This window comes from Montipora foliosa, chromosome 2 (assembly GCF_036669935.1).
Source record: "Montipora foliosa isolate CH-2021 chromosome 2, ASM3666993v2, whole genome shotgun sequence".
Taxonomy (NCBI): Eukaryota; Metazoa; Cnidaria; class Anthozoa; order Scleractinia; family Acroporidae; genus Montipora; species Montipora foliosa.
Genome location: NC_090870.1, coordinates 49,887,022 through 49,902,021, shown reverse-complemented (window position 1 = coordinate 49,902,021; position 15,000 = coordinate 49,887,022). Strand labels below are relative to the sequence as shown.

The window sequence follows — 15,000 nt, the reverse complement described above, 5'->3', positions numbered from 1 at the left end:
AAATCAATTACGTGTGACAGACTAATCGCGCGATGCCAAGCAAAACAAGCTGCGCTTCTATCACATGACTTTTAATGGAAGTTTAATCGATAATGACAACATGTTGACAGCTTCTCATTAGGGGCGTTACTAAACAAAGGAACGGAATGGAACGGAATATACCGGAATAAACCGGAATATGCCGGAATGAGGCGGAATAACACCAGAATGAAACGAAATGAACAAGAATGGTACCGGAATATACCGGAACGAGCCGGAATGACACAGGAATGAGGCAGAATGACACCCAAATAAAGTGGATCGTTGATAATATATTTACATGAAGGATTGTGAGAACATATCGTGACTCGTTCAGCAAGCCTTGTTACTTCCCCTTTTAATATAAACTGTTTTTTTTGTCAGTCTCTCTATTCTGCAACAATTACCGGTATTCATTCACAGTCTGGAATGATAAAAATTACTTTTTGTTCCTTGTCATCCCGGTCCACGCTAATCATCTTGATTCTGGTGTCCTTCTGGTTTATTCTGCCTTTAAGGACGTTCGCGCCCATTGCTACTGCGCATCTTTTCGCACATGTCACGCACACGTCATTCATCGTAGACCACGCAGGTAAACACGATGCTAAAGGAGCAAAAATTTGCCACAAGAATGGAACATGAAAGTATGTGGCATCATGGGATAGCTGTGGACCCATGTCTTCTCGGAAATGTCACACAATGGCGTGACAGTGCGAATAGACAATCGCTTTGAGAACTTCGCAGCGATTTTACTCTCTTGAATGCTCGGTGATCCCCATTTTTCTTTCCGTAGATCACTTCCTTTCTTGATTTTGTCCATTTTAACCCTTTAAGCCCCGAGGGGTTCCCCATTGACGAGTAAAATCGTCTGGCGTTAGACAGAGTAAAATCTATAAGTGCCATTTGGCACTATCGGGGCTGAAAGGGTTAAACAGGGACATAGTTTTTTCACGCTGTTAGCTTAACCCTTTAAGCCCCGAGGGGTTCCCCATTGACGAGTAAAATCGTCTGGCGTTAGACAGAGTAAAATCTATAAGTGCCATTTGGCACTATCGGGGCTGAAAGGGTTAACAAAAAACAAAAAAAATCTGTACGTAAGAAGTTACAAATATTTGGCCTTTTATCCTCTCGTGCGACCGAAGTTTTCTTTCTTAGACTAATATGTATCGTTTTTCAAGGTCTATTTCACTTCAGAAAAAGACATCAGCTGCAAAGGTTAATTTAGTTGTATTAGTTATGTTGAACTGAGTACATTTACCTGATCTAAATTTCACTCATGTAGCTTTTTTATTGCTGACAGTTGTAAGCTAAGATCGTCTTAAAGTAATGCAATCTTCTAAAAATGCACCTCATGATCTCGAAAACGAGCACGGTGACCCCCCATTTTTTTTGCCTTTTTGACAAAAGTAGATCATTACCTTTCTGCGGCAAGTTTAAAAAAAAATCTGTACATGGGAATGTTTTGGGCACGAACGTCCTTAAGTTATTCTGTTGTCATTCCGCCTCGTTCCGGTATATTCCGGTACCATTAAATATTGTTTATTCCGTCTCATTCAGGTGTCATTCGGTTTTATTCTAGAGTCATTCCACCTTGTTCCGGCATATTTTGGTTCATTTCGGTATATTCCGCTTTATTTTTGTGTCATTCCACCTGGTTCTGGAATATTCCAGTACCATTCTTGTTTATTCCGTCTCATTCCGGTGACATTCGGTTTAATTCCAGAGTCATTCCACCTTGTTCTGGCATATTTCCATTCATTCCAGTATATTCCGCTTTATTTTTGTCATTCCGCCTCATTCTGGTGTCATTCCGCCTTGTTCTGGTATATTCTGGTACCATTCTTGTTCATTCCGTCTCATTCCGCCTCATTCCGGCATATTCTGGCATATTCTGGTATATTCCGTTCCACTCCTGTGTTTAGTAACGCCCTCTCATTAGAGATAATTTATTCAGAGAATCGTTCTTCCTTTTTAACTTTGTCTACACGAAACCTTTTTTCGTAGAACTTTTTGCAACTAAAAGAATGCAATGAGATGTACCAGGAAATATCAAAAACTAAAATAAGGTATACTGATACCTTAACTGAAATTTTCCTATTTAATGGTCCGCCATTACTAACTTTAAAATCTTGAGAGAGCTGGATTGAGGAGAAAATAACGTCAAAGACTCAATAGTTTAAGAATGCAATGCGTTTGTACGGGACTAAATTAATATGCAGCACAGGAGTTTCAGGCTTTCAGATAATTTTTGAACTCATGATTTGCATACATGTTCAAAATAAACTGTGTTTACATGCTGTTCAAAATTTAAAGCTTTAATTGAGTGAATGACATCACTTTTCCCTAGATCCAACCCTCTGAGGTCCAATCAGTCAGTTTTGAATGTGAATAATGGCAGACCATCAAATCCAAAACTTTTACTTAAGGAGGCTCGAAAGGGTTTTTAGCTGTGCGCGCGAGTAACCTACACACACCATAACTGAGAAACATGCGTCAGCTGAATGAATCAAATTTCTATCTATAGTAGTGCGTGCAACACACCAGAAGTGAAAATATGGCGTAAAATCGTGCGAACCGGAAATACAACCTGCAGGAATAAATTATCTGTATCTCGAAGTCTTGTGCGGTGACCTATCTTGATTTTTCGCATGCACGTATCATTCACGATGGCACTTTAAATAAAAAGGTTTCGGGGAAATTTATCTAGTACAATTTTCTGTAAACTATAAAACGCCATTTTTCGATGTATCTTAAATTCTACTAGATAACTTTTTGTTGTACTCTCTAATAAGTTAAAGAATTTAGGGAGATTTCCAACAAAGAAATAAAAACGGTAGGTCATTGACTTAGTTTTTCAGATAGTTTTCAAAAACTGAAATTTAGAGGGCCTTTTTGTGGAGCTGGGGTGTTGCCATGGTAACCGATGTGACATCATAAGTGCTCTTAAAGTATTACCCAACAATAGAGTTGCAAAGATATTTAAAGTTTGCCTACACTGTGAAATATCCTTCTTTGGTATCTTTCATTGTTTCACAAACACTACAGCAACAAAAAAACCCTTTCGAGCCTCCTTAAGGTGAACAGCCTTTGGATAAAAATCAAGGCTCAAAATTTTGCCAGGCAGGTGTTAAGCAAACACACTTTCAAAATCTGAAGGAAAAAAGGAGGTGATTCTTTTAGTACCACTTTAAATTCCTGCTCGTGGCCTTATCAGGAAATGGCAGCTAATTGCTGTTATTAAAAAAAGGTAAAGTCTCTGTTGAAAGCCTAGAAAGGCCCATCAGGCCTTGCGCTTATCTCCGGTTTCTGTAACATGAAGTGACTAGGAGTATTTCTACTTCCCCCTGGATGGGATGCTAGTCCATCGCAGGGTTACCCCCAACATTTTTGCCGGTACCCATTTATACACCTGGGTGGAGAGAGGCAACGTGAAAGTAAAGTGTCTTGCCCAAGAACACAACACAATGTCCCCGGCCAGGACCCTAACCCAGGACAACTGGATCCAGTGTCGAGCACTCTAACCATGAGGCCACCGCGCGTCCCACTGTTATTGCTAGCTCTTTAATCTTTTAATCATCTCCGTCAGCGGTTTTCAGAAAGGTTCTTAGGAGCACAGAGCCTAAGCCAGATGTCATTTAATAGCTAGGAGTTGATTTTAATGAATAAAGAAAATGGAAGCACCAGGAGAAAACACCTTGAAGTCTGGTTGAGATCAACTGGTACTCAGCCCAGATACACTGCCGTGATTGGAGGGGCGGTTGATGGCCATCCTGATTCCCCTGATGCCATCCAACTCAACTTACCTTCCGAGGCCCCAAGAAAAAGCCAATGGCTTGTCCACAGAAAACAAATCACCAAAGTGCAAAACAATCTCTTTAGAGCATCCATTTTAATGAAAAATAATGCCAGAGACAACACTCTGCAAAAAAAGACAAACATTATATAAAAGTGACCATCACTGACTAGCCTAAAGTGTGTCGAAATTGATGACAAGAGATGGACAGTTAGATCAAAACATTTTTTTTAATAGCCTGAATACTGTCTGCCCCTTGTTAGCACACCTACTGTCAAACTGAACTTGTAACCAAAAATAATTATATAGAGACAATAATTTTTAACTAACAGGCACTACCAACATTTCTTTTTGTTATTGCTCATGTTGTATTTAACTTATTTGCTTGTGATTGTTAAAGGTGTCACACAATGACAGCACCCCTCTCCATACCACATGTACTGGTTTTGTGTATTAACTAATTTTCAAAGTGAAATCAAAGTTTTACTGCTACATTTCTCGCAGTCTGAAGATCACTATGTTGAAGTGCTCCATCTTAAGAAGTTTTTCTCTAAACTATCATAAGTTTCATATTGTTAATTTAACGATGCAGCCTAGCAACATTAATTTTCTGTTTTCCATACTTTCTTGCCATTTCTATCGTAATTGTTATTATTAGTGTAAAATGCTTTGTTAATGACCCATCCCTGCCCAGTTTAGGAGTCACTGAGTTAACTTAACCAATCACATTAGTGATACAACAGAGTTTATTGCGTATTAACCTTTTAAGGCCTGAGGGGGTGCTCATTGCCGAGTAACATCATCTGGCGAGAGTAAAATCTATAAGTGGCCACTGGGATTTAAAGGGTTAACTTTACAATAATTTTTAAGGTGCTTAGCAGAATAGACACAATAACCATTAACAAATTATGCCCTGTTGTTGCTTTGTGTAGCAATAAATGTTCCTGTCTAACCATGAAAAACAGATTTGAGAAGTTTCATTTGTCCAAGTACCATTTCTATGTGGTTTCACTTTGAATCAGTTTGAACTTATGCCTAGAGCTGCTATTATAAGTGTGTCAGTATTAATGTTTAAGTCTTCAGAGAGAGTTAGAAGCGCATTCAACATTGCATTTTGCATTTTAAACAATGCTTTTTCTCTTTCAAATAAACTTATCATAAATTTAAAAAAAAAATTGGAAACCCACAAGGAATAACAGAAAAAGCTGGGACAGGGTCAGAAATGTCAAATGATGTTTCACAAGTAAATTTTTAAGAACTCAACAATTATTACAAAGCATTTGTAAGCAGAATCTAATGACTTACACTCAGTCAGGTATGTGGCGATTCAACATGTAAGCTATTGTCATGGACAGTCCACAAAAATTAATACGCCAACGTGACCGGCAAAGGAACAAAGAGATTTTAGAAACAATATTTCAATAATTTGGACATCTATGTAATTAAAACCAGACACAATATTCGGCAGAAATATTAACCTCCACATGACTCATAAATCACGTACGCAAAAAAACTCCTTTTCGATGTACATCTGCCGGGGTAAGACTCCATTCTCTTGTGCGATATTACTTTACAACCGAAAACACTTCCATATGAGGCATTATTAATTTTGTCAAAGTTTACATAAACCTCAAAAATATAAATTTTTTAAATTGGGTAAATTACGTAAATCGTATTGCAAACAAATATCGCCGATTCCGTAGGCATCTTCAAGCTCCCAATATATAATTGCAAGTGACTAAAGGAGTGAAATCTTAAATTTAATTTTCGAAGGTCATTTGATACACACAAATTCGGGAAACGCGCAATGGACAGTAGTGCTACAGACCTTTAAATTAAGTTGCTTCAAATAATCTAAAATCTTCAAGAAGAGATGTACATGAGAAGTAAAAATAATCATGCTCAAACTCTTACCAAACGTCTCTCGTCCCCTCAAACTTAGCTGGTCGCACATTTGCGAAACGAAAGCTCTGAACAGCTGTCTGAAGTTTGATTTTGACAATGCATCAAAAACAAAAACGAAACACCCAACAAGGTTTTGATCTATGAACTCGTTATTTACTTTGACGATTTATTTTGTTATAAGGACCTATAAGCAATAAAGCTAAGCTTAAGATTACTTTGGATGAATGTTAAACACAAGCCAAGTAAGGTATAGAATCACCTGGGGGCAAAAGTCCTTGATCTCCCGAACCATGCCCAAAAGTCCGACTTCGAACCAACTTGAAATCATTTTATCAACGACTTTGAGCTATCACTGCGTGGTTTACTGAACTATTAAAGACTTGACGGCTACCCGTTCGGCGGCCGCAAATGGGTTTGTTTGCCCATCACATCCTTTCACATACCTTCACTTCATGTTTATACAAGGAATGGTGCCTTGCGCTTTCAGGGAAACACGACCCAAGATGAACGATCGCGCTAACAAACTTGAACCAACCCTAAACCCTGGGAAAGATACCAGTTATGAAAGGTGCTGTTCAAGATTGGAATCTAGCCCAAGATTGTTTAGCAACCAAAAGTGGGCAGTGACTACCGGCTCAAAACAGACTTTTTCAGCTGTGATGGTCCCGTGATCCATAGCGCCTGAAAACCGGAAATGATGCCGATTGAGGTCGCACCCGTCACACGCCACTGCCTCTCACCACAATACTGGCGGCACATCAGACGTTTTTTGTTTCAACATAGTTAGTATGGTTTTAATAACTCCAAAACAGCCTACCGGTACCGCTTACTGACCTTACTGTTACGTGAACAACGTTGTTTATTGTCTCCTTCACCTTCTCGAAAGGATGCCACAACAAGAGAATTATCTTCCCAGAATTACGAGAAGTAGCGTTGTCAATTAAAATTTCTTGGACAAAGGGGGTTGATTTCATTTCTGACTTTAAGTCATCAAATGCATGAAATCCCTTTTAAGATGTTTATTTTAATTTTGTTAGGTTATTTAAAATGAATACAATAATTTCTATTTTTTATGTCAGCATAGGTAACCCAAACTCAAAATTCGAATGCTTTAGGCAACGAAACGATTTGTAGGGTCTATATGGGAAACATGAAATTCCGAAAAAAATCAGCCAATCCCAGTTCATTGCGACGAAAACAAATAAAATGAACTCCTTTGAAGGATAGGAGCAAATTTCAAAACTAGCCCAGTACGCCTCAAATCGACACAAGGATACAAGGTGCAGTAAAAGTAAGTTTTATTTTATTCATTTCCGTCGCTGTGAACTAGGATTAGCAGATGTTTTTCGGCATTTCATGGATGTTTCCCATATAAACCCTACAAAGGGTTACTGACTATGCATTCAAATTATTGGGTAGCCTGTGATGTTTGGCACTAAATTTAAGCTATCAAAAACATGGATTTCTTCATTTCGATTTAATTTGTTCTAATAATGAATTAATTGTGTTCTCAAACAAATTCAAAGAACAACCCAACAGCATGGCTTGTCATACAATCGTTCATTGAAAGGGAAAGATTGTATGCTGACCCAAAAACAGAATTATCTGGATTGGAGGATTAATAATGATCCCAACTAATTTAAACCTTGTTTACCCAAAGTCAAAGAAAGTTGATGTACAAGTTCTCTCAGCTTGATGAAATTTTATTGATCACATTTTGATATTGTGACAGAGGATTCCTCGATGAGGCCAGGCTAGAAGACAGCCAGGCCAGGCATGGCTAGCTCAAAAAGTTCCATTATGTGCAACATAACTATTTTACAAGAAATAATTATTCCTTCAGAAATCCTTTGTCTCCAAACTTTGTTTCCTGGAGTGCTCTTTCAATACTTTGTATTTCTAACAAAATAAAGAAATAATAACAAAAGTCAAGAGACAATCTGGACCAATGTTTTATAATTTAGTTATATGTCCAGAAACAAACACAGGAAGAAAACAATGCTTGAGGAAACAATACTGTGTTGCAGACCTTAGGAAATTAGCAACATGAAAAACTATGCAAATTCAATATTAATTTTGCTGTAACCTGGTTGGAAAATGCACGTTTTTTTAGCCCTAAGGGAAAGTTCATTTAATATGACAAGGGAGCTCGAAGCTTGAAATTTTAAATTTTAGCAACCCCCCTTGCTAGCGGTTCAATTTTTCTTAGGAGCCCCCCCCCCCCCTCCCCTTGGTAGTCAAAAAAATTTCAGAGCCCCCCCTCCTCCTTCAATTCCTTTGCTTCCCTGAAAAAAGATTCCTAGACTGTATTAAATATATTTACCGTTATTGTCTTCAATGGTTTATATTATGACAGACTTGAGATCCAGTTGTGATGAGATTCCTGTTGAGTTCTCGAGTATTTATTGTCGCAGAGTGCCTACCTCTACTCCAATGCTTCACACATAGTTTTCATGGTAGCGGCTCATCCATGACCCAACCCTCTGGCCAGATCTGGAAAATTGGCATGTCTCTGTTTCCGTGGTCTAAGTGGCTCAGCTGTAGAGTCTTCGTCGGTGTCACTATCACCAATGACAGCTATTGACATCGTCGTCATCCGAGTCAGATTCCCAAACAGAATCACTCTCAGGGTTAGCTGGCTTGTCTTCTGAGGTGGCCTCCTTGTCATTTCTGAGATGGAAATCTGTGGTGATTCTCTTCAATTTGTCTAGTTTCTTGCCAGCAGATGGAAGTAGGTACTTGACTGTCCAGCTCTTTTACTTTCAGTTTGCTCAGCTTTCCAGATTCAATTAAATCAGACCAGTGATAGTCCTGGTACTGCTTGCCCTCTTCAATGGTTCGATTCAATCTTCTCTCTCTTTCTCAGATATTACTAGCAACTGTTGCTAGCTGTTCCAAATGCTTAACATAGCTAACAACATGCTTCTCTTCAACACAAAATTCTTCAGAAAATGTTCTCAGTTTCTCACAGTTGCTTGATGAGATGGATCCATCCTTGAACAACTTCCTGATATTTGCCCTCGGGGCACGATCATCTATGGCACTAGCCTTCCCATTGATCGTTCTTGGTGTCTTGGAAAGAGGAAGGTAGTGACTTGCATTGTCAGGATCTGGGTAAGGTGCAGGAATTGGTGAAAACTTTGGCCCAACCCAATCTGCCTTTCCGCACCTGTTGCACGGCATTTCATCTTTCTCCAGACATCCTTCTCTCACATACTCCATGTACAGTTCCCCAATTCAGTAGTGTTTTTCAATGAAGTTCATAATCTTTGTAGGGTAATGATATCCAGAAACAGATTTCTTTTGCAGAGTGCTCCCTGCACTGGAATACTGTGTATTGAGGTACGTCTTGTTGAAGAAAAATGTGTTCTTCTTTTCCGTTACAAAGCACTGAATGAAATCATTCCTAATTTTTGAAATTTTCTAAAGCATTCTTGGGATGAACAAGAGTGTAATTACTGAGACTACATTTGTTATATCTGTAAACCATGTGATATAGCTGAGTTGCACTGGTCATTAATTTGTTGAGTTGAAAACCATCCAATCTGTATGATAATGTCATGTGTTGGTTTTGAAGTATGCAAATTTTTGAAGCCCCCCTTTTAGGGTGTCTAAAAATTTTCGGAGCCCCCCCTCAATATCTTCATCCCCCCCCCCCTCCCCCACCCCTTGTCATATTAAATGAACGTTCCCCAACTACTGTACATGTACATGTATTACTAGCTGTGATTTTCACAATTCTATGGAATCTCACCTTCAAGCTCCAAGCGCCAAACTGCGTTTTGGCTTCCCATAATCAAAATTCAACTAACCTCCAGAGTGAGCATCTTTGTGCTCCCCTTCAACATCCATGGACAGAGATCGATGGCAAGAGATCACTGCTCTGTGAGAGACAAACCATCCACATCCAGCTCCAACACCTGACATCAACCATCAAGAATATACATCGCACTTGAGCATTACAAAATAACTAACTACGTAAAGAAATGTAATACCAAGTAACTATGAAAGACATTTCATTTGTGTTCTCTGTGTTTAAAGCGCTTTCAACAATTTCTGGAATGTCTTATTACAAAGATTGACTCTAAATCACTATGTCACTCAACAGCAATGTTATAGTATCAAATGAAACACCAATAATTATAGCTTAAAAAAAGATACATTCATAATTTACTGTGACATGGATCACCATAGCAACAGGAAAGCCATCTTAACACATCCAATATTTGGTACTATTTAAATGAAAATATCTCAAAACTGGTGACCCCAAGTTTCTATCACAGTAAAGAGAAAAAACCATCAGCAAAGTTAAAATGAAATTCTCTGAAATAAATTCAGAGCCACTATGAATATTTTGTCAAGTTGTGGAGGTAACTCTAAATCAGCTTCAGATAATTTTTTGACCATTGAAGAGAGTTTGAAGTAAAAACTAAGGGTAAAAAGATGTGATGTTTTGACCGAGCTTTGCATGGTCATTATCAAGCTAAAAGTGAAGAAATTTTTATCTTCACTTTTAGCTTGATAATGACTGCAGCTTGATGAAAACGTTACTTCTTTTTACCATTAGCTTTTACTTCAAATTGTATAAGAAACCTTTACATATATTGAAGAGACTCTTTTCTTAGTCTGCATATCACAAATCACCAGCAATAAAAATGGAGGACATCAAGTTCGTTTTTGAGATATGAGAATTTAAAGAACGTTTTTTAGACAGCTCTTCTATTTCTATGGTAACCAATTGTTGTTGTAAAGTACCATCATATTGCAGTTTGTAATTTAATAGTTGTGTGCATTCAATCCTTGTAAATAGTACAGTTTCTTTAAAGTGTTGAAACTGGTTTCTGCCTCCTTAAATCTTTTCCAAAAACATGTAATTTGAACAAATAAAGGATGATGCTCCCTTTGCAGATTAATTTCATTGGATGCTCTAATTCTTACCTGCATTTCAAACACTTACTAAGAGAGAAAAGAGGAATATACTTCTTTGGGACTGGAGGAAAAACAGAAAGGCCAGCAAATGTAAGACCTCCTCCTTAAAAAGAGTACATGCAAAAGAGAAAGTATAAAAGTAAGCCTCAAAGGTAATAATAAGTTGTGATAAAAGAGCCAATGTGGCAACAAAACATTGGTTCAGTTCATAAAGAAATAAAAGAAAAGCCTGGGCAAGCTAGGTTCTGGAAGACCTGGTCTCCTATCCTACCATCAAAGGAGACCTGAAGAGCACCCGTAGTGTTTACTGCTTGTCAAACAACTGTCAATCAATGCCCCCACCTGGTTTAAAGCCAGGTGACAACACCAGGGACTACATCCCCTCCTTGAAACACTTTCAAGCACTGACTGGGGTCTTTAACCCATTGACCCCTGAGAGTGACACTTAATAGAATTTACTCTGTCTAATGCTGGACAATTTTACTCGTCATTGGTGTGGGGGGGGGGGAAGGGGGGGGTGTCCTAGGGAATTTGAGGTGTGAACATGTTAACATCCTACGCAAATTGACTTCTTCTGTTAAATGGGGTATATAGTTCACAGTCCTTACCTGAGACGACTGGAAATTCTTCATAATTATGTATAGATCGTTTTCACTGTCACGCAATAAAAAAATAAATCAAAAACCATCCAGTGGAAAAAGTCAAGAATTCGTGATGTTGTAGAAGATAAATGAAGACACTTCTCCAAGTTTTAGGCCTGTGCATTTCCCCAAACTTCAGATATTCGTCGAAATGTTTCGCAGAAATTTACAGAGCCCAGTATGAAAACGCCATGTTGGTGCACATCTGTGGTGCACCAATATGGCGGCCGGAAAATAGTGTTAACATCTGTTACTTACTTTGGCTATCTAGGCGAGTGATCATCTGTACTGAACAGACAGCTATTTACCTAGTAAGCACTTTTCCTAATGCTTTAAATTCTAAAAAGGCTCAAAACCATGAGATAAATATATAATTCTCAATAAACTCGATCGTCGCCTCGTGTCACGTACCGCTATAACTCAGAAATTCAAAATGCTCTGGTTTCCAAACGAAGCACGCTATTGAGCTTTAAAATTGCAAATGGATACAAATTTAAAGCCTCTTATGCCTGATGAGGATAAAAACTTTCGTGGCTCTTTAGTTTTGGATTTTAGAAAATGATGACGTCACCTGAAAACGATCTATACTAACTGTTTCAATGAAGCTATAGTTATAAAGGCAGCTCTTTATTTTACAACCCTGCATATTGGTCACACCACAGTTGAACATACAACCTCCCACACAGTATTCCAATGGTCAACCAAGTCACAGGTTGGCCAAGCTTACAAAAGAGGATCAAATCAAGTACTAACTACATATGTTGGTGTGACTTACGTGAGAATCTATATTTGACAGAGTGCTACTGATGGACATAAAAGTTGTCTCAGTCAAACTTAATTGCATCACATTCCCTACTTTACAACAACTTGAGTTAAGATTCCATACAAGGTATGGCTTAAGTGCTACTATGACCCTATTATTCAGGGTTTGCAATAAGAGCTGGCGGCTGGCGAAATTTGCCAACTATTGCATGTGAACTTGCCACCAACTTTTCCTAGGAAATTACCCCAAATTTTACTAATAACATGAGAAACATTCCTACAGAACACGAGCCTTGGATCAGCAAGGTTACGTTAATGAAAAAAACAAAAGAGATGCCTGAATTCTGACTAATATTAGTGTTGATTTCTTTTTCCCTGAAAGAAAGCCTTGAAAGGGGCTATGTCATGCTATTTTTATTAGCATCTTTTGCAATTATTGTCTTGTTGACGACATGCTGTTGCATTGTTATGTCACAGACAAATGTAATTCAATGTGTGAGAAATTCATGTTCTGTTCAAATACCCTAATCTGTTCTCCAAAATGCAGGAAAATGCATTCTAAGAGGCCCAAATTTCAAAATTTTCATGAGGAGGATGCCCTGGACCCCCCTACAAGTTTGTGCCTTCAGCTCTTGGAAAGCACACCTTCGGTGTGTATTTTCCATTCTCCGCCAACTCCTCAGGTTTTGCCACCTACTAAAATTCCTACTGTGAACCCTGATTTGATTCTTTGGATTTCAAAACCACATGTAGGGTATGTTAAATAATCCCTAATTAAAATGACCCAGGTTTTGAGCCTTGATTTCACAAAGACACTGTTAACTTGAACAGGGATTTTTCTTTTTAATTGTCCACTATTTATACTAACTTTAAAATCTAGAGAGAGCTGGATTGAAGAAAAGACCAGTTTAAGAACGCAAATGCATGTGTATGCGGCTGAATTAATATGCAGCACAGGAGTTTGGGGCTTTCAGACTTTTAATTAATTTTTTTTTAAACTATGAAAAACAATTCTTACAATAACCTACTAACACTACTAAAAAACACACAGTAAGCTACTTACACTTACACTACTGCTGCACAATATCATACTCAGTGATCTGTTTACAATATCATAATTACATTTATTTGCTAACAATGGTACAATACAGTGCGATACAATACACTACTTAGATTACCTACAATATAAGACATTGTACTTGTTTAGTGTTACTGCCCAGAAAAAAAACTATATTATTAAACTTTACACATATCGACTCAAGTGACACCACCTTCAAGTTGGTAGATGTATGTTTGCTCACACAACTCTTACATAAACATAACTTCATGCTTTAGTGACCTATAGCACTCATTGTCTTGCGATATAACTCATTCAACAAAAACTTTCCATTTCACCTGAAATCTTTTGAAGCTTGATTTGCCTTGAGCAGCTATAAGCTTTTCAGTGTTATATTTGCTTTGAACTATAGCTTCAAATAGTGAAAAACAGGGACACAATTCTTCTTCCGACTATTGCATAAATAAAGTTTACCTAACATGAGGAGGTAGTTAAGTAAGTCAGATTTCTCATCTAATATCCCAAATATAATACCTTCATATTCAAGTTTCCTTTGTTTTTTTAGTTGGCATTAACCAAAATCATTCCAAAAAATTGTAGAATAAACACACTGAAAAAAAAAGATTCTTAACTGTTTCTTGAGAGGCTTGGCAAAACGTGCAGAGATCACTTTCAATCATCCTTATTTTCACTAATCGGGAATTCAAAAACAGAACATCATTTAATTAAGTAATATTTTAAACTGAAAACATTGAACTTTTAAACTTGTGTTTTACATATACACATGTATAATAAGCTGCACTTACACACCGAAATTTTAAGCTAGGGAGTAAACAACGTCAAATTTTCCCTAGAGGTCAACCAGGCTTCCAGATACATATAAGTTCATAAGGCCAGGGTGTCAACAAGGAATTCCAGGAGGTCAGATTTCCACAGCTCCTCCCAAACCATTATAAATTTCCCATTATTTTTTCAAGTCATGATTTTTGACCCGAGACTCCCCTCTTTTCTTTCCTCTGAGGATGATCAGTCAGTTTTGAATGTAAATCCAAAACTTACACTCAAAGTAAACAGTCTTTTTAGATCGGTTTTTCGGTTTTTGTGCCAAAAGACTTTGGTTTTTCGGTTTTGGTGTTCATTGCGGTTTGCAGATATTTCGTTTTTTTTAGCATCTGGTTTTCGGTTTTCGTAGAAAATACGAGTGGCTTTTAGTTTTGTTATCTGATGTGCTTTTTGGGTTCAGGTTTCTCTTAGATTTGAGAGGCAATTGATCTCGAATAGAGTGTTATTTATTTATTTATTTATTTATCTATTTATTTAATCTTTATTTATTCCACCGTACAATTCATCAGCAATATAAAAACCATATGTACAATTACAAATTTAAAACCAAGTATAGGTAGATAAAACTATGTAAACTACATTAACTGTTACTGATCAATATCATACAATAAAAGCTCCTTTCCATGAAGGCCGTGTTTAGAAAAATGGCTTATATAACCTCTTTAATCAGTCGTTTGAGTTGATTGAGGGACTCTGCTTTCCTTTAGTTCTAATGGCAAGTCAGTTCCACAAAACTGTGCCACTATAGTTCAAAGCTGTTTTTTGAAGTAGTTTGTGTGCAGTTGCGGTACAATAACCAGAAAAACAATAACAAACAATAACCAGAATCGCGATGGACAAATTTTGAGCAGAGATACTCAGATGCTAGTCTCTGTAGGGACTTAAATACCATTGTTGCTCTTTCAATTTGCCTTTGAGAGACTAGGGATTACCATCCAAAGAGTTCAAATAAATTGTTGACATCAGCGTCATAGTTAGAGTAGGTCATTAAGACACAGGTTGCTCTGTTTCGTAGTTTTTGCAGTTTGTCCTGCAAAGAAAACGTTTGAGTG

The 15,000-nt window shown here is 37.6% G+C and overlaps 2 protein-coding genes across 4 annotated transcripts in view; both read right to left on the bottom strand.

Moving 5' to 3' along the window:
• Positions 1-6,300, bottom strand: part of LOC137993452 (discoidin domain-containing receptor 2-like) — a 23,805-nt gene extending 17,505 nt beyond the window's left edge. The window contains exons 1-2 of one of the 2 annotated variants that reach the window (XM_068839303.1): positions 6,160-6,300; positions 3,822-3,937 (exon numbers count right to left, since the gene is read on the bottom strand). In XM_068839303.1, the coding sequence (XP_068695404.1) occupies positions 3,822-3,906 (85 nt within the window). In that variant the 5' untranslated portion in view covers positions 3,907-3,937; positions 6,160-6,300. Of the gene's footprint in view, positions 1-3,821; positions 3,938-5,975; positions 6,113-6,159 lie in introns of those variants that run through there. The other variant, XM_068839304.1, reaches the window with a different exon arrangement.
• A 1,098-nt stretch (positions 6,301-7,398) lies between these two features.
• Positions 7,399-15,000, bottom strand: part of LOC137993450 (uncharacterized) — a 16,868-nt gene continuing 9,266 nt past the window's right edge. Inside the window, exons 3-5 of one of the 2 annotated variants that reach the window (XM_068839299.1) lie at positions 10,655-10,748; positions 9,529-9,636; positions 7,399-7,615 (exon numbers count right to left, since the gene is read on the bottom strand). In XM_068839299.1, the coding sequence (XP_068695400.1) occupies positions 9,558-9,636; positions 10,655-10,748 (173 nt within the window). In that variant the 3' untranslated portion in view covers positions 7,399-7,615; positions 9,529-9,557. The remainder of the gene's footprint in view (positions 7,616-9,528; positions 9,637-10,654; positions 10,749-15,000) is intronic. The other variant, XM_068839298.1, reaches the window with a different exon arrangement.